Raw genomic sequence first — 23,470 nt, forward strand, 5'->3', positions numbered from 1 at the left:
TTCAAGCCTCAGACCGGCCCACCTCAGTTCACGACTGACTATATTAAAATAAGGTCATTTCCAAATCAGTTTCTAATGACACTATCACGTCTTTTTTTGAGAAAACAACTGCTTTAGAACTTCAAATGTTCAACAACCCTAACAGTATTATGTCTTAACAATAAAAATGAAAAAAATAAAAAAATTAATTACTCAAACGAAGATCGAACCCGGGTCTGCGGGGTAGAAAACTAACATGCTAACCACTGAACCACAACAGCTGTTTAGTGAAAGTTGACCAAGTTATATCCTCATTAACCTGCAGGCTGCAACTTGCTCACTGAGCTGCGAGAAAATAGATAAAAAGAGTAGAGCTGCGGTAAAATAATGAATAAAACGGCTGTGGTCAAGTAAATAACTTAGATAAATAAATTTAAAAAGTGTGACTGCTAAGAGCAACCGATTCTGGAGCTAGGGATACCGGCCCTCGCGGCCAAAAAACGGACCGGCCCACCGGGAATTCTCCCGGTCCTCCCGATTAGCCAACCCGGGCCTGATGACGTGTAAAAATGACTAATTGTTTTGAGAAATACATTAACTGTTGTGCAAATGTAAATAGTGTTGTGAGAATTGCACCAAAGCCACTGAGGAAAACTGTAAAATATTTTAAAACCATTTCCAATATAATAAAATTAGATGGCTTTTCTTATTTCTAATGATCAAATTTGTTTTATGGTTGTTTCTTTGTCTATTCCTGCTCCACTTACTCTCTTAAAGTAATATTTTACCCAAAATGTAACATTTCTGTCAACATTTACTCACTCTCAATTTACACAAACATGTTTGGGTATTTTTTTTCAGTTGAAATCAAAAGTGTTGGATCATTGACTTCCTTTTTTTTTTTTTACTATGGAAGTCAAATGTTACAGGTTTTTTCATTTTGTGAAGAAACTCAATTTCTTTAATTTTGGTGTAAACTTTCTCTTTATTATTGTCAGATTATTCTGGTCTAAGCAATATATTATAATTTGATCCAAGTCAAATTCCATTTTCTCTATTCTGTGCGCTTGGACGATATCTCTTACCAGTTTATTACATTTTAATGTTGAATATTGTTTCTTACTCTATTAGACCTTTGTTACTAAGTGTCTGGAGTTTTTTATTTTTAGTATTCTATTTTGGTACTTAAAACCAATAAACAAATAATAATAAAAATGAAGTGAATAGGCGACGCAGTGGCGCAGTGGGTAGCACGTTTGCCTCACAGCAAGAAGGGTCGCTGGTTCGATCCTCGGCTCAGTTGGCGTTTCTGTGTGGAGTTTGCATGTTCTCCCTGCGTTCGCGTGGGTTTCCTCCGGGTGCTCCGGTTTTCCCCACAGTCCAAAGACATGCGGTACAGGTGAATTGGGTAGACTAAATTGTCCATAGTGTATGAGTGTGTGTGAATGAGTGTGTGGATATTTCCCAGAGATGGGTTGCGGCTGGAAGGGCATCCGCTGCGTAAATACTTGCTGGATAAGTTGGCGGTTCATTCCGCTGTGGCGACCCCGGATTAATAAAGGGACTAAGCCGACAAGAAAATGAATGAATGAATGAATAAAGGACCAGGTTCTTAGTGAAGTGGTCTTGAACTTAATTAAAAATAATGCTCATTCGTGTCTTTCCAAATGTTAAATAGACAGACAGACAGACAGACAGACAAGATAGTCAAAACAAATGAAATAAAGATTGAAAGAAAAAAAAGAAAAGAAAAAATAAAGACAAATATTTATCTCAATGTATTAGTTTATGCTTTTTCTTTAAACATTTCCCTGCACTCGTAGCACTTTTTGGAGCCAAATGTGACAAACACGGATCTAAAATGCCTGACGTCTTGCCATATAATGATCTACAATTTCTAGGTAATCAAACCAGCACAGTCTATTCTTTTTTATGTTTCTTCTGAGTTTGTCCTATAACCCAAATTCCCCATAAGCTTGTTTTCCAACAGATAACTCTATATGTTCAGCTTGTGACTAAGTTTAAGTCTGTGTCACTGGATCAACACAGTTTGTAAAGCAAGTTTGCACTGTTGCAAAAAGTATTGATCCACATGATCACAAAAAGTCAACAGCAATTGTTGAAACGCATCCTGTTTTTCTGTCTGAGAGATTTTACAGAAATACTCTTAAAGGTAAATCTGGCTTCTGTGTTCTTACATGTGCCATGATTTCCTCCAAGTAGTCTAATATGTTGACTTGGTAAGAATTCATTTGAATATATAATATTTTGAATTACAAAATCAGACTTATGTTGCATGAGTATATTTTTGGCAACAGCCAGCAATACATTATAGGAGTCAGAATTATTGTTCTTTCATGCCAAAAAAGACTGGTTTTGTGGTCCAGGGTCACATATTGTTTAATTTCATTTTTATTTATGCATTTTATATTTTGCATAAATACAGTATATTTATGGTTAAATGATTTACACAAGTCACACAAGTGCCAATTTCTGTCACACAATCTGTCACCTCCATAATAGAGAGAAAGCACATCCATAACGAAGGTTTTACTTCATGATTGCAAAAATGTCAAACAAAATAAAATAATTTTTGTTTTATAGTAAGCCAACTCTTTTCCTTTTGATTAGCATAACTTCTTTTGAGTTGTGCGGTTTAATTCATAGAGTTTCTACAAAGTATTTTGTATACTGTTAACTTGCAAACTTTTTGGTCATATCCATAACGCATGTTTATTTTACTCATTTAAAATATAAAAAAATGTTTACAGATTGATATTTTTCTAATCCCATAACTCTGTGTTGTTTTGTAACATGTAAACAGATGTTTCAATATAATGTTTACATTCTCTGTGAATATATGTTTTGAGTTTTTACTGCAGATGTCACATCCATAACGCTGGAATTGCTCATAAGCAACTAATTATGTTAGTGATTGTTAGTTCATTGTTAAGCAATTTATAAGTAAAGCTAGTAGTCTATGCTATATTTGGTCTTTCTCTCTGTATGTAATTCGGCAGGTTGTTTTTACAATTTTATTTTCCGCCTTGCAAAAATTGCTCATTTAAATGCTTGGAAATGCTTAAGGCTTTAAAAATGTATGTATCATTATGGATTTTAGATGTGGGTTATTTTAGACCTGGACATGGACCTTTAGGTGTCAATTTTTTTTAATTAAAGCAAATTCTGATTAAAAATGTATAAAATTGTTATATATCAGTGTAAAAAAGCTTTCGGGACTACCATTTCAGAACGTAATCTAAAAAAAGAGTTAGTGACAGATGGAGCAACTTCACTCACCTTTCCTCTCAAAAACGGCGCACCACCCTGCGTTGATCAGCACAAGGCATATGATTCCCAATTCACAGAACAGAGACAGCTTCGTAAACCTCATGTTTACAGTGGGATATTTTGAAGCATTTGTTTCTGTTCAGATAATCCGTTAAATGAACAATATGTAGCTCGTAACAGAGGTCGTTTCCTGCAGTTTGTCCCGTTCTAGCTCTTCTTCGAGTGAAGCGTGTCTGAGGCTCTGAGCGCTCCTCCATACAGCTGTGACGTGACGGACGCAACTCGCCTTCACATCGCGCGTGCGACGCGACTTGATCGCTCTGCAAATAGGTTATTTGAGTATTAGTTGGTGGATGTGGGCAGGCACCTACTTTTGTGATGCCTGATAATGACTAAATGCATTTTATCATATAATTGGAAATAATATCTAATATTAATATTATTCAATGTTATATTTCCCGTATATAATTATACATACATTTTATTGCTATTATAGTATGGCTATTTTGATGCTAATATATATTCTGTAATTTCACTTTGCACAATGAATAATATTATATTTTAGAAAGAAAAGAATTTTAATAATTTGTAAATATAAAAAATTTTATTACATTTTTATTTCCATAATATTCATTTTATATTAATAAGTGAAGTTTTATGACATATGTAGCATAATATTCACACACTCCACGTTGAGGTCAAAATTATTAGCACTCCTGATTTTTTTTAAATTCTTTTAGATTCCCAAGTCTACAGTTTCATAGAGAGAAGATAGACGAAGATAGACATTTTTTTCATCTTTATGATGAAAGTGCATAATATTTTTTACTGGTTAATTTGCAAGATAGTATTCAACTTAAATTGCAATTTAAAGGCTCAGTTAGGTTAATTAGGTTAACTAGGCAAGTTAGGTTAATTAGGCATTTTAAGCAGTGATTTGTTCTGTGGCCGATTGAAAAATAGGGGCCTCAATACTTACCTTTGAAATTGATATTAGAAATAAAAAAAAACTGCTTTTATTCCAGTTAAAAAACATTTTCTCCAGAAAAACAAATGGGAAATACTGCGCTGTTAAACATCTTATGTGAAATATTTCAAAATAGTGATACTATAGGCCTATTACCAAAATGTCACTTACTACAAAATAAATTTGCGCATATCGCTGTGTGTAATCGTTATGTAATGTGCTTTTTGGTTGAGGTTAAATAATACATAATTTATTCCTCTATAATTAAAGTTATAACGGCGAAGTGTCCTTTTTATGAGGCTCAAGTTCATCTTCTATTCTTGATGGTCTGATTTCTGTGCGCGTGCTGCTCAGGCGCGCGCCTCGATCACCATAGCAACAATAAACTTTGCCTCAGGCTTTCAGTTTGTTCTCACAGATTTGAGGACCCTCAGTCAAGGTGAGTGCGCTAAATTAACTGCAAAGGGAAATAAAATCATTACTTACTCTAAATATGTTTTCTTGTTAAGTTAAAAGGTAATCTAGGGTGCTTTATGCACTTTATACTACAAATAGGACTGTTAAAAAGGACTCGCTGACTAGAATAATCGTTTGACAGAGCTAAGGTCATTAAGAGACTAACGTTAAAATAAAAAGAAATACTAACGTTATATGATTTGTTAAACCATAATGCTGTTGATGGATTACGTAATTTTCTTTTTGTGGGTCTATCAGAACTAACAGGTTTCTCTAACGATCAGAAATCCCCCAAAGTACTGCTGACACAAATTCCCATATTTCTAACCAACCTAAAGCTTTTATATGGTAAACTTTCTAACATATAGTCATTTGACCCGATTTAAATACTTAATAATTCATCTACAGTTAATTAGAAGTACAGTTTTCGTAAATGTCATAATTTCCGAAAGGTTTCATTGATTTACACACAAACTCTGTGACAGGATGTTCGTTATGCCGGTTATTCCTCTTCAAATTTAAATGAAATTAAAGGAAGACGTTGCAGCTGAATAGGCCGCGAGTAAAAATAATTTTTTTATCACCATATTTGCCCAGATGTTTAATCCCTAACATTGCATATACACGGTTTCTAAAATTTTATATTTGAATGGACAAATTAGTCCTTGATTAAATAGCTAGCATAAACATTTAATCATAATAATATAGTTTAATCTCTCCATAAATCAGAAAATACTGTGAACATGCTGAAAAATAAACACTCACATGTACTTTTAAAATAAAGTATATATGATCAGCAAAATCCAAATTCCGAAGATCTCCCTGTCTGACAAAGATCTGAATTTTGATATAAATAAAATGTACAATTTGGTTTAAGTACTGATGAAGTGGAGATTAATGACTTAATTAACATATATTATATAAATAGATTTCTAAAACGCATCTTTTTGAGAAAACTGTCTTTAAAATATTTGTTGAAATCTACAGGCACAAAATCTTTTTTTCCCCTCCTTTTCTCTTTTTTTTATTTGGGAGGGAGGAGGGGGATATTATCTTTCCATTAGACTGAAGGGAAAACTTTATGGAAATCCAAAAAGGGCCATAGACTGAAATTGACATGTCACCTTAAAAATTTGCATCTAATTAAAGTATCCAGCATATAGACTTGAATACACTATGGTATTTATAAGTGTAGCATTAAGGAATATCATTCAGGTATTGTATATCTGCAGTGTGTCTGTGAATGATAAACAATTTCTCATTTGAACATCCAAGACATTAAAAAAAAATGACAGAAAACGAAGAGTCTCCTCCTATGGAAGACAACGGCGCAGAAGGGGCAACTGATCCTGAGTCAGAAGTACCTGGCATGTCCATGGAAGAGAAACAAAACTCTCAATTTGAGGAGGAAAACACTGGGTCACCTCATGAAAAAGAGAAAGATGATATAATGAACCCACTCCTATCCTCAGATGTGGACCTAGAAGTAAAACCACCACTAACCACTATAAAAACTGGTATGATGAGAATGTTTGAGATTAAAAGATTGATGTTTTACAACCACGTGTGGTTTTAATGTACTGATAAGCAAGATAAGATTCTCTCCATTGTATGTCTTAAATGTACTGTAGGTGTTATTAAACACAGAAGACTCGGATTGCGAAAGATAAAAAACATTGAACATGCATTACCAACTGCTGTACCCGCCCCAGTCCAAACTGCTGTGAGTAAACGATTTAATATTTTATGTGTCTGTGTTTGTGTGAGACCCTGGCCTACATAATCAGTTATCAGTGTCAATTAGTTTTTAATTGAGATTTATACATCACCAAAAATCCTAATAAATGAGCTCTCTATTGATATATGGCTTTGTAGAATGGCCAAATAATTCAAAGAATCTGAGGATTAAAAAAAAAAAACATCGAGCAAACCACCATATCTAAATTAAGCTATTACTATTAGCAATGCATATTAATGCTACTAATCAAAATATGAGTTTTTATATTTACTGTAGGAAATTCACTACATTTCTTTTCATCAAACGCGATAAATGTTTGTGGCATTAAAGAAAAATCAATAATTTTGACCCATAATTATGGGTCAAAATTATTGATTTGTGATCCAGGGTCACTTATTTATTTCTTTATTATTACATATTTTTTTCGTATAATTTTAAAAGTAATACTATACACAAAATGACCAAAAGAGAAAATCTACAAAAATTGGTTATTAGTAGGGCCAGACATAATCTGCGGACATTTTTTTGCTATTTCTGTGGAGAATTTCGGTAAAAATCTGCAGATTTCTGTGAAATTATTTTGGGAGTATCATAACTAAAACCTTAATATGTAAAATAAAAAAATATATATATTTTAAACTTTTATTTAATGTTTAAAATTCAAATCCAATTAGATTTACTTTACTTGGTACACAAAGTCTATCATAAAATATCTCTACTAAAAAACAAACAGCATTGTACATAAATCAGATGAACATTTTATTCATTCATTTTTTTTCTTTTCGGCTTAGTCCCTTTTTTAATCCGGGGTCGCCGCAGTGGAATGAACCGCCAACTTATCCAGCACGTTTTTTATGCAGCGGAAGCCCTTCCAGTTGCAACCCATCTCTGGGAAACATCTACAAACACTCATTCACACATACTGTTCACTACGGACAATTTAGCCCTGCCCATCGCCTGAAGATTTTAATATTAGTCAACAATATTACTGTACGTAATTTAAAAACTGAATTAATATAGATTTACACACGTTTACTCAAGTAAATAAACAGAATTAATGATGGGCTAAAAATCTGCAAAATTATGCACGCGTAGATTCCGTGCAGGCCTAGTTATAAATATTTGATTTGCTCAGTTAGTTTTACTGAACATACTTTGTAATATGGATATCAGTTCATGTTGCACATGTTTGTAGTTTTGCTGTAAACGGACTTGACTTCTCTCTCTCAGATATCAGGGAAACGCTCTGTGATATTGTCAAATGAAGCCCAGCAGGAGAGAGTTAAACTGGTCAGAGCTTTTAAAGATGAGCGCAGAGCAGCTCTTGATTCCCGACACAGATACCTCATCTCTGTCATTGCAGAGGCCATCAGCCTGGCGGACATGGAAGTTGAGGAAGCTATCATTGCGGATGATAAGGTGTGTAAAATATAATAGTGTTGACTAGGGCTACACATTATATCACAAAAGAAAATTAATGTTATCGCGATAATATTATATGCAATATGTGCATTGCAGACATTTGATAAATAACATTTATTTTATGCATAGATTGTTTATCTAAATTTAACTAATCAGATTGGGCCTTTTCTGTATCCCCTACAAGGTTCAACACTAAGGATTTTTTCTACTGAACCGATTGGATCAGTGGTTTAGATTTTTACTTGCCCTGCCAAAATTTTTACTGGCCCCACCAAAAAAAAAAAAAGAAAAAAGAAAAAAAAAGAAGTTAATAGCCATGTCTTAGTCACATATTTTACATAATGTGACAAAAATATTGTCTATAAATGTAGAATTTAAATTTTTATAAAATATTTGTCTGTAAAATAGAACAGTTTGGAAAATGTGCAGGTATTTTATTGCAAAAAGGTGACTGACTTGCCAAACTGATGACAAACTGTTCAGAATATCACTTCATTTTTTATGTTGTGTCTTACCACGTAAATGTCTGTTTCTGAGACATTAGAAACAGAAGTTATTTTAGCCTCATATTTTGATGTTGCCATCATGTTGCCATCTCTTCGCTGTACTGGTTTTTTACCAGATTACAAAAAAAAAAGTGTGCTTACAACATCCAATCAGTTAAAAGGAACCGAAAAGCAAAACAGTGTTTTCGACTTCACAGAGAAGGTATCATTTAAAGGTTTAAAAGCACGAGCTGTTTCTCGATATTAAGACTGTATTTACATGCAATTGATAAATAGTTGCAGGCAAATTAAAATTTAGTGACAAGGCAGCACTATAGCCCAATCAGGCCAGTAATGATTTTGTCTACTGTCCCGTGCGTCTCTCATGCTGCCCCCGGGCCATCGGGCAGTCCTTATTCTTAAACCCTGCCCTAGCTCCCCAATAAATGCTGTTCTGCTATTGGCTAGAGTGGCCCAAAGGTGAACTTAGATTTGAAAATGAATACTAATGACAGAAGTCAATACAAAGGAGGAAAATGACAACAGCCAGACTTAGGTTTTCACTCATTCATAGCATTTTAAATGATTAGAATTAGTAGTTAGATCTGAAAAATATTACCAGTTTATGTTAATATTACTACATACAGTATATTTAAAAAAACATCTTGGGAAATAATATATCGTGAGAAATATTGTTACTGCAATACTCAGCAACTATATTGCATATTTTCCCATTATCGTGCAGCCCTACTGTTGGCATTCTCAATATCACAGAACATGCACTGGGTGCGTATAAATGCAGGGTTCAACGCTAAGGGTTTTTTTCTAATGGCCCGATCGGACCAGTGGTTCAGATTTTTACTTAACCTGCCAATATTGTCACTGGCCCCACCAAAAAAAGTTAATGGCCATTTCTAAGCCACAAATAAAAAAAAATGTCAAAATGTTTGTAAATCTAGAATTTAAATATTTAAAAATTGTTAATAAAGTGTTTTGCAAACAAAAGTAGCAAAATGTGCAGGTATTTTTTTGAAAAACCAAAAAATGACTGACCTGCCAAACTAACGGCAAACTGTACAAAACATCACCTCATTTTTTTTAGTCGTGGTGTACCCTCGTAAATGTCTGCTTCCAAGACGCTACAGACAAATGTTTTCCTTTAGCATCATTACTTGATGTTGCCGCCATGTTGCTGTCTCTTAGCTGTACTGATTGTTACGGAAAAAAATAACATGCTCACAACATCCAATCAGATAAGAGGAACCGAGAAGGTAGCATTTGAAGGCTTAAAAACACAAACGGTTTCTCTATTCTGACTGTATTTGCTTGCAATTGACAAATAGTCACAGGCAAATTAAACTTTAGTGACTGGGCATTAGTGGCCCTATCGGGCCAGTAACGATCCTGTCTACTGTCCCAAGCTTCTCACACGCTGGCCCCGGGCCATCGGGCAGTCCTTATTGTTGAGCCCTGAAATGTGTGAACTTTTATTCTGCAGTTCTACATGATCGAGGAATTCTTCTCAGCCAATGGCTCAAAAAGTCTCATGTTGTTCTACCAAGCTACTGAATCGGTAAAACCTACTACTTGACTGTCAGATATCATAAAAGCATTTGCCTGCTGTAACACAAACAAGTCAATTTCTGTCTGTATTTCACTGTAGTCCAATTCTGGGAACGACACCTCGAATGTAGCCAAAGGACAGAAGAAGCTGTTCATTACATCAGGCGATCATGAGGTACAGTAACAACTCTTGTACACTGTAGGACAATTATTTATTTTATTTATTTATTTATTTTTGATTTCTATAGTGCTAGAAATAGATTAGATTGTGTTAAAGCAGCACAACATAGAAGTTCTAGTAAATGTAAACTGTGTCAGTCTAGTTTTCAGTGTTGAAGTTCAGTTTGGTTTAGTTCAGTGTGGTTCCAATGTCAGTACTGAAAGTCCAAACACTGAAGAGCAAATCCATCGATGCGCAGCTCCACAAGTCCCAAACCGAGCATTAATGGCAATTACACAATTAATCACAGTTGCTTTCAATCTGCAATGAGTAGTTTTTTTATTATTATCATTGGCATATCAAGGCCATAAGCACTGCCATTACAGGCACTCTTTTAATAAAAGCATTACCATCAAAATTCTCAATCCTTTAAAGAATTCTGAGGGAAAAAAACTAAACTAAAACAAACTGTGCAGTGGGAATAATTTAACTGCAGCACTTTCTAAAGAATCATGTAACACTGAAGCCTGAAATGATGAGGAAACAGGTTGTTCCAGTCATATAATTATGCTGTTTAAGTAGCTTTGGATGGACAGCATGTTCTAAATGCCCAGTGACCAAGTATCAAATATGCCTGTTGCTTTGGAGAGAAACAATGAACAACATTACTCTTCACTGATTGCAGGCTCTTACTGGACAGTGTTTGTTTTTCTTGAGAATCACAGACAAGGCCATAACAACTACAAACATATCCCAGGTCAGTGTGTGTGTGTGAGAGAGAGTTTATGACTGTAACTGGCCATGTTGGTACCATCTATAAGTATTTGATTGTCTTATGTCATTCACTGCAGGAGGTGAATTTTGGAATGCTTGACTGCTCAGAGTCAAGTATCCTGCACAATCTGGAGTTTCTTTTGACTCAAGTCATGAACCAAGCCCTCAAGTCGCAGGAGGTATATTATATGATTCAGTGAATTTCATAAATGATGCTTGGGAAATCATTAATGGCTCCATTTACTTCTGGTATTAAGATGAGTTTCTGTCAATCCAATCACTGATGTAAGAGACGTTAAATGCAGCTTAAACTTAATGGTTCATTCATCAACATGGGGCTTCTCAATCAGTGGTACTCAAAGTAGTAAGTCACACTTTGAAAAAAGTGGTGTAGAGCTTGATGGAATCTGAACTCAAGTGTCCACATGTGATACATTTTAATGCATTTTAATCACTTGATCAGATTACTGTAAACAAAGTTCAGTACCAGATTGGTGTAAAATATATACTGTATATACTGTAAATTTTCTTTTTCTTAAACTCTACTATTTTTTATATATATATATTTTATATTAATGTTAAGCACCTGGGGTCTGAGAGTAACGCAGTTCCGATTCTCTGTATGTCTTGTACATGTGGCTGAATTGACAATAAAGCTGACTTTGACTTTGACTTTGATATATGCACTTATAATAAAAAAATATAGATCATACACAAACATTTGTCAAATCCCCCATAAATTTCCAATATTAATACAAAGCCTCATTAAAGGACAGGTTTGTGACAATTAATGACAAAGCACATTTATCAGCATTAGTGAAGTTACAGTGCGAAAAGAAATGCTAGACTACTAGCAGAAGAACCAGAACTAAAACAAATATATTATTCACACCTTTTCTTCAGGACTGGGGAGCTATAAAAGATGGCCAAATGAACCCAGATGTGCAAAACTTCCTGAGATCTGTGGATAAGTTCACTTTCACCCTCTCTTCAGTGATGAGGAACATGGAGGAAAAGTTTAAGCTTCATCACATCCCATCAGCCCCTGATCTAAGTCACATACAGAAGCCTGAAGACTATAGCTATGCAGGTACAAAAAAATAAAATAAAAAAATAAATAAATAAATATATAATATTTAGCATTTTCTATTCCATTTTATTTCATGTATATATTCATTCTATCATTATTTTATTTTTTGTTAGTATTTTTTATTTAATTCCATTTCATTTTACTTCATTCATTATTTTATTTTAATATTATTTTGTTATTATTTTATTTTATTTTTATTATTTATTTTTTATTTTATTTTATTTCATTTAATTTTATTTAATTCATTCATTCATTTTTTTATTTCATTTTCTGTTAGTATTTTTTTTCAATTTTTTTCAATTAATTAATTAGTTAGTTAGTTAGTTAGTTAGTTAGTTAGTTAGTTAGTTAGTTAGTTCGTTCGTTTGTTCGTTCGTTCGTTCGTTCATTCATTATATATATATATATATATATATATATATATATATATATATATATATATATATATATATATAAATATGTATATATATATATTTATTATTATTTTAATTCATTTCATTCATTCATTATTTTAGTTAATTTTTTGTTATATTTTTTATTATAATTTTTTTTCATTCCATTTGATTTTACTTCAATCATTCATTCATTATTTTAGTTTATTTTTTATTATGAATTTTTTATTAATTCCATTTCCTTTTATTTCATTTATTCATTCATTATTTTGTTATATAATTTTTTGTTTTATATAAAACATATAATATTTATAAAACATATATATAATATTTATAATATATATATATATATATATATATATAAATATGTAAAAATATGTAAAATATAACAAATTTGTTTATTTACATATATTTTTTTTATAATTACTATCTCATAACTTTTTCCCCCCATTTTTGGGTTTAAGCTAATAACTCAGAGCTGGTTGAAGATCTGGAAGCAGTGCTGGTATACTGGGCCAAGCAGATCGAGCAAGTGTTGACAGAGAGTGAACGCATTAGGAGAGAATCGGATGATATTGGACCTTCAGCAGAGTTGGCGCACTGGAAGCGCAGAATGATCACCTTCTGCAGGTACCATATATTCAAAAGTGTATTTTTCTTCAGTTACTCCATGACTCATATTTAATCCAGTGTTTATACATCCAACACACATTTATTAAATGTGTATTTGTGTTTGTTTTTAGCCTTATGGATGAAATCAAGGATCCCTATGTGAAGAAGATTATTGGCATATTGCATGCAGCTAAGTCCAAGACAATGAGCAAATGGAAAGAACTGGTCAGTTCAGTTCCGCTTTGTGCTGTAATATGTATTACATGATGTAATGCCATATTTGAAAATCTAAATTTTTCATTAAAAATACCACACAATTCTGATTCAAAAAGCATCTTGTCTATTCACAAGGGTTTTCCTAATTAAAGGCATATTTCACCCAAAATGAAAATTTTGTCATCATTTGTTCACCCTTTATTTGTACCAAATCTGTCTTTTCTTGAACACAAAAGATGTTATTTTAAAAATGCTGGAAACCTGTAACCGTTGACTTCCATAGAATTAGTTTTACCTACTGTGGAAGTCAAAGGATCCAAATTTCTAACATTTTCAACATAAAATTAAGCTCAAAATGGTTTAAAACCATCCTAGGGTGAATAAATGATGAGTGCATTTTTATTTTTGAGTAAGCTATAATTTAATATTAACATATATTAAACTCATTACAATAGACATGCATTATCAAAGAATGCTGTAATTTTGTTTTTCATAATAATATTTGTATTTTATTGTGCACTTATTAACAGACTGACATGTTTTTATTATGCCTTTTTTATCTATAGGATGCCAGTATTACAATTGTAGCCAATGAGGCTAAAGATAATGTGAAATATTTATCTACCCTTGACAAGTTCTTTGAACTTTTGGAAAAAAGCACTCCGGTAAGTTCCAAACTGATACATTCATTCATTCATTTTCTTGTCGGCTTAGTCCCTTTATTAATCTGGGGTCGCCACAGCGGATTGAACCGCCAACTTATCCAGCAAGTTTTTACGCAGCGGATGCCCTTCCAGCCGCAACCCATCTCTGGGAAACCAAACTGATACATTCTTCAGTAAAAAAAAAGACAAAAAAAGTTCTGTAACCAAGAGTGCCTTTATTCAGCCACTTTTGTGTGAGTGTCACATTATGAAATATAAAAAATAATATTAGAAGCTTTTATATTGAGTAATATTTATAAAACAGGGCTAATAAGCATGATAGCTGATTAATAGGTAATCCCATTTAAGTGCAATAGGATGGGAAAGTTGTGCGGGTGATATAATCTGTGTAATATACTAACGAAACAGGTACAAAAAGAGTCCAGACATGCTTTTTTAGAGTGTTAAATAATGGTAAAATGCCAAACTCAAAATTGCAAACCTAGTAAATAGCTTTGCATAATTCATAAAAATCAGGCACGTGCACACATTGGGCTCAACCTGTGGAGTGCACATGCCCTTTTTAGTCTTGGATAGAAAGTGCTCTTCCAAAATGTGGAATTGTGCCCCTGCGACACAAACGGCTGCTGGACCAGTTGGCTGCCCGCACTCATCGAATTGTTTCAAAATCCCCTGTCCCATCCCCGGTGTCAATGTTGTGTCTTGCCGGTGTGCTTATGCTAAGATTGGGCTGTGTTTTTCTCCCTGTTCTCACTTTGAACAAATCAAGAGCAAGCTGAGAGGGTGTTTTTTTTTGGCCTAACTCTCCAGATTTGTCTTACTTCCCTTTTTAAATGCTACCTCCTGTGACCTGCCTTCCCCTGAAAATTGTGATGTTTGTGTATGGTCGGGGGGAAGGGGGGGGGGGGTTCAATTTCACTATACGAAGTGACAAATAAAGGCCTGATTTGATTTGAATTAAATTAAACTGCTGTAAAAATGTATCAGATGTTAATCAACCTCAGTCCTGATCAAAACAGAATTTTGACACTTTAATTGCCAAGTTCATAAATGATGTCACTGATTTGGTGAAAAAAACACAAAAAGACTAATTTTTAATATAAAAAGTAATTGTGGATTGGACTTTTTTTTTTTTTTTTTTACCTTTTATCTCAGTCTTGTTCACATGAAAGATTAGTAATAACCAAGCCGCAACATCCCGCTCACCCTCGTGAAGCCAATATGGAAGTAACTGAAACTGCAATTCATCGACTCCCTTTTGGGGGCTGGGTCCAGGATCTCCAGATGTTCACTGACTGCAATGCTAAATTGGCCAATTTCAAAGCTGATAATAACATGTTTACAGCCTGGTACAAAAGATGGTTTTGGTTCATATAGCTAATATTACTCTTCATGACAACTGTGAGAGGGGTGAATTTTTTTCTATAACTCATCCGTTTCATATTTATTAGGTTATAATAAGTCTGCATAATTAGGGGCATGGCCGCTTGAGTGACAGCTAGGTCTCGCTGGTCACCGTCATGTCACCTCAGCTGATTCCGGCTGATTAGCTGCTGAGCTCCGCATGTACATCATATTTTTGTTTTGTTTTATGTGGCTTCAAACAGTCGTTTGCCTTTTGGATTTATTTCCTACAATTATTAGATGATATACCATGCTGTGTGCACTTAATTGTGCTCACAAACCATTCACGTGGCCTCCATTTCCCAGGTGAGTGAATTTACTGTATATACTTGTATATCATCTCTATATATTAGTTTTATTTAAGATAATTCATCATTTATAATTGTCTTTAGACCTGTAATGCACTCCAGAATCTGAGAGATTGACTAGCTGTAGACTACAGAACAGTCATCTGAAACGCTGTCATACAGTGTTATGCCTGGATTTCAACACTAGCCTTGCATTCACTAACACAGCCTATATTTGAAGATTTTGGAAGTAATTTGCGTATTCCTTCTGTAGAAAAAGGTCATAAAAGCAATGATTAGTGGCTCAATCTATTACAACAGTGTTTTTAAAAGACTAAACACTTTTCTGATAAAGTACACAACTCTGCTTATGTGGTCAGAACCCAAATAAGTCACAGGTAATGTAGTGTTAAGAGTTTCTCCCAAAGAATACCTGTCTAAGCAAAATGCTAGCAGCCATCTGTATCTCTTTGCCCTTGTTTGGTCCCCCCCCCATTGGTGTGATGACACGTGAACAAAATGGCGACGGTTGGCCACGCCTACTTGCAGCTTTATTTGCACTTTTCAGAAACCTATGGGTGATATGTCACAGATACTACATCCATTTCTATTACAGTCTATGGTAATAACATTGCCTTTGATGCGTTGTTAGTTTTTGTGCAGGATTAAAAAAAATCTCCCTTTTTTAATATTTGAGGCTGTTTCTGATTCATTGACTTCCATTATAACCACATTTTTTGATTGCAAAGCCATGACACCATAGCTGCGTCCCAAATGGCACACTATGCACTATGTACTTATGCACTTACACACTCAGAAGGATAGTATATGTATGTAGTGGCGTCCCAAATGGCACACTAATGTTTTTTTACTAAGCGGAAATTCAAACCGTTTCCCTGATGACGTTTGACGGTTGCCAAATCAGTGAAATAAACGACCGAATTATCAAATAATACCTGCCGTGAGTATTGCCGCATTTACCATCGGGAGGCGCTATAATCTCTGTCGTAGGAGAATTTTGCTTTCACCATCCAAAATAAATAAAGTTATTTAACATGCGCATTCGATAGCTCCGCCCCTTCTGCTATGTAAGCAAACCTGCGGTCGTTGAGTGCGTGAAGTGTCCATCATTACACACTTAATTTTAGCAGCTGAATGAGTGCATCATCCGGGTAATTAAAGTGCACTTATTCTTTTTAGAGTTTTCAGTGTGAACACACTACTTACACTATTTATACTACAAAATGGTGTATAATAGTGCATAAGTATGCGATTTGGGACGCAGCTCATATGGTTATGCATTCTTGATCGTTGGAGGTTTTCCCTGCTGGGAAGAGCTCAAACTTGTAATTTTTACTGTTGGTCATCAGTTGGCACCATAAACTCTTTAAATAAACCTGTGCAAAAGAAAAGATTAGTTTCTGGATTTTACATGGAGTACAACAGCAAACTAAAGTGTTTGTGTGTCTGTGAGAGTGAGCTTGATGCGACTTAATGTATGGATATTTTGATTGTCTGTTGCAGACCTCCATGCTGAAACACATTCCCAAACTGATGAACAGCATACACATGATTCATAGAGTGTCTCAATTTTACAACACCTCCGAACACATGACATCGCTCTTTGTGAAAGTCACGAATCAAATGGTAACCACCTCCAAAGCTTATCTCTGCCAGGGGGTGACGAAAGTCTGGGAGTTGGACAGGTCAGTGTTACGTAAGATGCAGCTAAAGCTCTTTAGAACTGTTTATAAATGCTAACAGACATAATGCGTTGATCCCTATTGCAATTTTAGAAAGGAATTGCTCAAGAGGATGAAAGAATGTATTGAGTTGAACCAGGAGTACCAGCAATGCTTCCACCAAATGAAGGAGAAAATACAGCAGAACCCTCATGAACGCCAATTAGAATTAAGGTCTGTCAATCAGGGCTTTAAAGTCAAGTTGAAATTGAAGTGACCATATTTACTTTAGTAACTCAGCTCTTATGTGTTATGTCACTAGTGAAAACTACATCTTCGGAAAGTTTGACACATTCTGCAAACGTCTGGAGAAGATAACAGACATGGCCACGACTCTTGAAGATTTTTCAGGTCTGCAGTTTATGAAATTTGAAGGTGTTGAGAAAATATACATGCGCTACCAAAACATTGTGTCCACCATCAAATCCAAGACCTACAATGTGCTTGACCATCGCAAATTAGAGGTTAGAATGCGCATTCATTTTTATTGTTTGATTTGTATGTTTGACTTGAGCCATCTCTCATATGATTTATTTATTTAATGCTTTTTTTTAGTTTGACAATGATTACATCGAGTTCCGAAATCAAATCCAGGTGCTTTATCAGTCTGTTGATGCACTGATTGACACATGGCTTCAACGACCACTCACTGTAAGGGCATTTTGCAAATATACCATTAGTGGGCTGACACTTGAAAGACTGATCTGTTCATTACAGGTCATGACTGATATAATAAACAAATATATTTCTCCTACACTGAAAAAGTCCATATTATTGATTTCACCCACAGACTGAACAGGTCCTTGAGCTGTTGTCCAAATTTGAGAACGGTGTGGGCAGACAAATGGACCTCAACCAGAAGTACATGGTAGTTCTGCAACGCTACGAATGTGACCTTGAGTTTGTGCGCAAATGCTACCAAAAAGAAAAGGACAATCCCGTTTCACAACTAACCCCTGTAAGTTGCCTGTTATATAAACTATTCAGCTTTATTTTATGCACAAAGAAGAGAATATGGAACACAAATAAGCAGTATGTTTCCATCCATGTTTTTATACACATTTTTGAATATTACACAAAAAATGGAAATGCCAAGATATGCATACATTTTAAAAAACTTATACGCACAATTGAGTAGGATCAACTTTTTATCCGATAAGAAGTTAAATGTTGAATTTAATATGCATAAACTATAAATTATAACCGTTCCAGCATGTGATTAAAAAAAAATCATCATGTGATATTAGAAATGACAGCAATGGTAAGGCTTTAATGGACAAACCAGTGGACCGACCACATTGCACAACATCTGAAATGTTGCTTTGGTCATTCTACAATCCCTTAGCCAAAGTCCGTCATCACAGTGGTCCAGAACTGTCTTGAGCATCTCTTGTCTCCAAAAGCACCAAAATCCACTGCGTGTTCATTGCATTTCGTCTTCTAAGATCTTCAAAAAATGTATTATGTAGGAGAAGAGGCTGACAGGTCATTTTTCTTTTGGATATTTGACGCCAGTTTATAAGGACGTTATGATTTAGTTTTTTTTTTGACTCATTGGTTGGAAAAGGTGTGTTATTCACAAATGTTTTTTGCAACATTCCAGTTTTGCATCTTGAATGAAAACAACTTTAATATTTAAATGTTTGTTGTTGCAGTTGGCTGGCAAAATTGAATGGTCAAAGCATCTGTTTAAAAAAATTGAGTTGCCCATGCAAATTCTAAAAGACAAATTGGACATTTTGCAGGTGATTTATAAGACAGTATTTTTATATATATCTAACTCAATATTTTTATATATATCAGTAGATAAACACAGATCAGCACAATAATTTGTCTTGCCTTTTAGATGCCAGACAGGAGGAAGATTATTCGGTCATACAACAGACTCGCTGCGGTTCTCCTGGAGTATGAAATGATACATCAAAAAGCTTGGGTTGAAGGTGTGGAATTGGGACTCTCTGGTCTCAATGCTTCGCTGCTGACCAGACACCCAACAACCAAGGTTCACATCTATTTTTTTATTCAATTGTATTATTATTTTCTGCCATAATGGATCATTGTGAATGTATGCAGCTTAATTAGTAGTTTTATATTTAAATGCCTTAGGAAACCATCAAAGCCTGTGAAAATCTATACCTCTACTCACATTACACCTCTCTTATAAAAGACCTTTGGGATAAAGATGTAGAAAGGCACAGGTTAGGAGAAAGCTACAAAAGCATTTCAAAGGCTGGAAAAGTTATATAGAAAGTTATTTGTTTTCAGGTTGTATGACAAATGAAGTAATTATTTTGCAAGGTTATGATGATTATCTATTAACAATTAATTGCAGAAATTTTTTTTAATCCATTATGTAGGAAACACATACTGTATACTCACACCAATATACACAACCCAAGCCCTGTATACATTACTGTAGAGTGCAAAATATGTCCCAGGAGATACTTTTTTATTTTATTTATTTTTTTGCAGTTTTTGTTTTCGTGAATACGCCAGAAGCTGCTGTGTATGTTTTTTTAGATCTTAAATTTCTTTCTTGCCATTCACGCCTGCTCCATCAGTAGCTACTGACAGACCCGACCGACCGACTGAATGACCCACCAACATCCTTCCTTAAACCCAACCGACAGTGTTTTCAAAAGCAATCCAGACAAGAAAAGCCCTCTACTGATTTTATTTTATTTTTTACCAAGTTTTTAGATCTTATCACGTTCTCACCCTGTTATTGTAACCATTCTTCGCTAAACTCAAACCTCAAACCTTGCCGAACTCAACTGCGCTCTACCTCCCAAGTCTGCCGACGTACACGGCAATCCACTGGGCAAACTGGTAACAGCAGAAAAGCCGTCCACACGGAGGTACTGTAAGCTGTCAGCTGGTGGCGTGAAAAGAAACAGAAGCCGACGGCTGCATCATACTGCCCTGAAGCGTTCATTTTAAAGACTAAATGCAGTCATACATACCCCTGGGTACATAATTTACACTCTCCCAAAATCTATACAGGGGTACATATTCACAATGAGCCTGAGTTGCAACATACAAAAACAAAATAATTATCAAAATTATCTTGCTCCTATTAATCCTACATCATTTTTGTTTAGGAGTTCTATGTAAATCTTGATCCTCTGGTCCTGGAGGTGTTGCAAGAGGCAAATAACATGTATAAACTGGGTGCTCTTGTACCTGATGGTATCCATGACATGGCTGCCAAAGAACCACAGCTAAAAGAGTACCGTTACAAGTGAGTCCACAAAAGATATGTAGCCTAAACTAACATTACAATGATCGTATAGTAATGGTTAGTGTACCATGTATAGTTACTTCTGAAAATGTTATGATGAGTAATGCATGATGGCAAAAGACAGCAAACCATCTCATAAAGCTATAAGAGAGACATAAATTATTGCTTTAAATTGAAGTGTGAAGTGAATAAGCTTTTATCAGTAACTTTTATTAACCCATTTTAATGGTCCTAGATTACAGATGATGCTGAAAGAGTTTCATGCAGTCGTCAAGAAGATACCAGGTGTATTAAAGTCCCCGATGAAGCCCTTCATCAGATCTGTGGAGACTGCTCTGTCCCCTGGGCTGACCATTCTTTCATGGACGTCTCTCAATATTGACTATTGTAATAAATATAACTTTATATAAATTGCAAAAGTAATAAATATTAGATAAATTAAATTAAGGGGTTATTGCCATGAAACCTTTCATCATACAGTAGATTCTAATTCATACATTCATTTTGGTTTGCAAAGCATTTACAGAGGCTATTTACACAGCAAAGAGCACATTAACTTGTGTAGGAAGAGACCGGCACTACACATGACATTGTGTCATCTTTTGCAAATATCTTTTGGAGATTAATTCCATTCAATGTCTAATCCTACGTTATTGTGTTTTTCTGTATGTATTAAATCTTACCTCAATGTTTTCAGTCATAGGTTGTGTGTACAAGGCATTACAAGAGCTGGAGCAAGTACTGAAGGTGGTTACAGATATCCTGGATTGTCGGATTAATCATACCTTAGAGTCCATGTGTTCGACCACACTGCTGACACTACCAGGAAATGAACCAGTTACACCCGAGATGTTTCTTACTCATACAGCGGCCACCATCAGCACTGAGAGAGAAACGCTGAAAGTGTGAGTGACAATTTTAAAATATGTTATAAATGATATGGTCAAAAGAGACAAAATTTTTTTAAAAAACACTGTCTTTGTTGATTTCAGGGGCTTTTAATATGTACTAAAGAAATCAAAACCAATAAATAAATAAATAAATATATATATATATATGATATATACGATATATATATGATATATACGATATATATATATGTATATATATATATATATATATATATATATATATATATATGTATATGTATTAGGGATGTAACAATATTCTAAATACCGTCATACCGCAATAGTAATTTTTTTCAATATTACCGTAGGCGCATGACTCAATTAAACTATTTCTGAAAAAAGTTTGCTTAGGCGAATAAAGCGAACGGGAGGTAGCGGGAACTACAATTCCTGTCAGCCTAGGCATGGCCATCATCCTTTGCGGTCTGTTGTCACTACAGATCCAGTAATGCTTGTACGATCTCCATTGGCTCCCGGTTGCATTCCGCATTAAATTCAAAATTCTCCTCCTTGCATTTAGATCCTTAAATAACCTAGCACCCTCCTATCTCTGCAACATGCTAGTCCCCTACACCCCAACTCGCTCTTTACGTTCGGCTGACTCTGGCCTTCTCGCTGTCCCTCGGTACCGCCTCTCTTCAATGGGGGGCAGACCATCTAGTGTTATTGCACCCAAACTCTGGAACTCTCTACCACGTTCACTCCTCTCTGCTAATAATATCTCTGAATTTAATTCCTTACTTAAGACTCACTTATTTTCTAAATGCTTCGCTTCTGATCTGCCAAACTGACTACTTTATCTTATCCACCTCCACTCTGCTCATATGTCTCTTAGGTCTTGTTTGTGTAATTCCAGTTTGTTCTATTTGACTTCATGTATGTTTGTTTATCTTTTTGTTGCATTCCTTGTAAAGTGTCCTTGAGCTCTGGAAAGGCGCTATATAAATACATTTTATTATTATTATTATTTCTGTTTAAGTGCAAGTCAGCAGGTGGAGCGCTCAATGTTAGAGATAGCCGAGGAGCTGAACAGAATGCTGAAACCCTCAGAAAGAGTCAACTTGAAGGTGATTATCAATTTATTTGATTACAATGTGTGTAAAGTAATGTGTGTAGTAAATTTTAGTATGTTGTTACTTATTTATATAGTCCTTATTTATACTATTTATTTAAATAACCCTAAGCGCTTTACAATCTTTTGTTTGACTCATTTTAATGCACAGAAATGCAGTTGTCTGCATCCTGACGCCAAGCAGATGACACGTTGTCTACAATGCCTGCCGTGTGCTTTCTACATAATGATGGGGCAGTTGTGTCAAAGGAACACAGAAGCCCTGGTCACAGGTATACATGCAATGGAATCACTTTCGTCTAAATATGGAGAATTTTAAAAAATATTTGTGTTACTTCAGAGTAACTCTTTAATGTAATTGTCCTTTTTATTTGAAAGCTACCAAATCTTCTTTAAATGCTTTGCATCGTCGTCTGCTTGCTGCGAGCTCCTCATATCGTTCTTCATCTCCAAGTGGAGCTACCATCCAGGTTCCTCTTTTCAGGGTTTCTGTTGAGCTAGCCATTCCCATCATTGTCTTCAGACCAAGTTTTGAGCACATACAGGTACTGATGTGAAAATAACGAGTACAACATCAGATTTTAAAGTATGCTTACACTTCTTTAAACAAATGAGGTCAGGATGATTTTTGTTAGTTTTCTTCAGCAAATGTGTAAAGACATGTACAGTCAAGCCCAAAATTATTCAAATTCTGACTTAGAGTTACTTTTATTCAACCAGCAAGATTTTATTATCGAAAATGACACATGTTTCTCTGTGAAAATAAAAAGTAATTCCCCAGCTTTTATTTACATTTCACCTTTAATTGAGATAGGACAGTTGAGGTTACAGACAGGTAAGCATTTGGAGCAGAGAGAGAAGTAGGGTCAATAAAGGACCTTAAGCCGGGTATCCAACTCAGGTCGCCATGATCACCAAGGTGCTGTATGTCGGTGCCCCTAACGACTAGGCTTTAGGGGCCAACGGCTTTTATTTACAATTAAACAACTATATGCTAGGGGTATGA

The 23,470-nt window shown here is 34.8% G+C and overlaps 2 protein-coding genes across 5 annotated transcripts in view; one reads left to right on the forward strand and one right to left on the reverse strand.

Moving 5' to 3' along the window:
- Positions 1-3,590, reverse strand: part of LOC571431 (epidermal growth factor receptor-like) — a 28,485-nt gene extending 24,895 nt beyond the window's left edge. For 2 of the 3 annotated variants that reach the window (XM_087308847.2, XM_087308846.2), the window contains exon 1: positions 3,280-3,590. In XM_087308847.2, the coding sequence (XP_087164973.1) occupies positions 3,280-3,373 (94 nt within the window). In that variant the 5' untranslated portion in view covers positions 3,374-3,590. 3 annotated transcript variants of the gene reach the window in all.
- Positions 3,591-4,611: 1,021 nt separating this feature from the next.
- Positions 4,612-23,470, forward strand: part of dnah5l (dynein, axonemal, heavy chain 5 like) — a 123,631-nt gene continuing 104,772 nt past the window's right edge. For both annotated transcript variants that reach the window (XM_087309935.1, XM_087309934.1), the window contains exons 1-25: positions 4,612-4,676; positions 5,969-6,210; positions 6,325-6,416; positions 7,662-7,850; positions 9,837-9,911; positions 10,002-10,076; positions 10,747-10,818; positions 10,913-11,014; positions 11,739-11,925; positions 12,782-12,947; positions 13,061-13,154; positions 13,712-13,810; positions 17,026-17,207; positions 17,298-17,417; positions 17,506-17,707; positions 17,799-17,894; positions 18,034-18,201; positions 18,899-18,988; positions 19,090-19,245; positions 20,345-20,484; positions 20,720-20,871; positions 21,182-21,389; positions 22,372-22,459; positions 22,616-22,736; positions 22,843-23,009. In XM_087309935.1, coding sequence (XP_087166061.1) covers positions 5,982-6,210; positions 6,325-6,416; positions 7,662-7,850; positions 9,837-9,911; positions 10,002-10,076; positions 10,747-10,818; positions 10,913-11,014; positions 11,739-11,925; positions 12,782-12,947; positions 13,061-13,154; positions 13,712-13,810; positions 17,026-17,207; positions 17,298-17,417; positions 17,506-17,707; positions 17,799-17,894; positions 18,034-18,201; positions 18,899-18,988; positions 19,090-19,245; positions 20,345-20,484; positions 20,720-20,871; positions 21,182-21,389; positions 22,372-22,459; positions 22,616-22,736; positions 22,843-23,009 — 3,270 coding nt within the window. In that variant the 5' untranslated portion in view covers positions 4,612-4,676; positions 5,969-5,981. The remainder of the gene's footprint in view (positions 4,677-5,968; positions 6,211-6,324; positions 6,417-7,661; positions 7,851-9,836; positions 9,912-10,001; positions 10,077-10,746; positions 10,819-10,912; positions 11,015-11,738; positions 11,926-12,781; positions 12,948-13,060; positions 13,155-13,711; positions 13,811-17,025; positions 17,208-17,297; positions 17,418-17,505; positions 17,708-17,798; positions 17,895-18,033; positions 18,202-18,898; positions 18,989-19,089; positions 19,246-20,344; positions 20,485-20,719; positions 20,872-21,181; positions 21,390-22,371; positions 22,460-22,615; positions 22,737-22,842; positions 23,010-23,470) is intronic.

Source organism: Danio rerio, chromosome 24 (genome assembly GCF_052040795.2).
Source record: "Danio rerio strain M-AB ecotype USA chromosome 24, GRCz13ab, whole genome shotgun sequence".
NCBI classification, from domain to species: domain Eukaryota; kingdom Metazoa; phylum Chordata; class Actinopteri; order Cypriniformes; family Danionidae; genus Danio; species Danio rerio.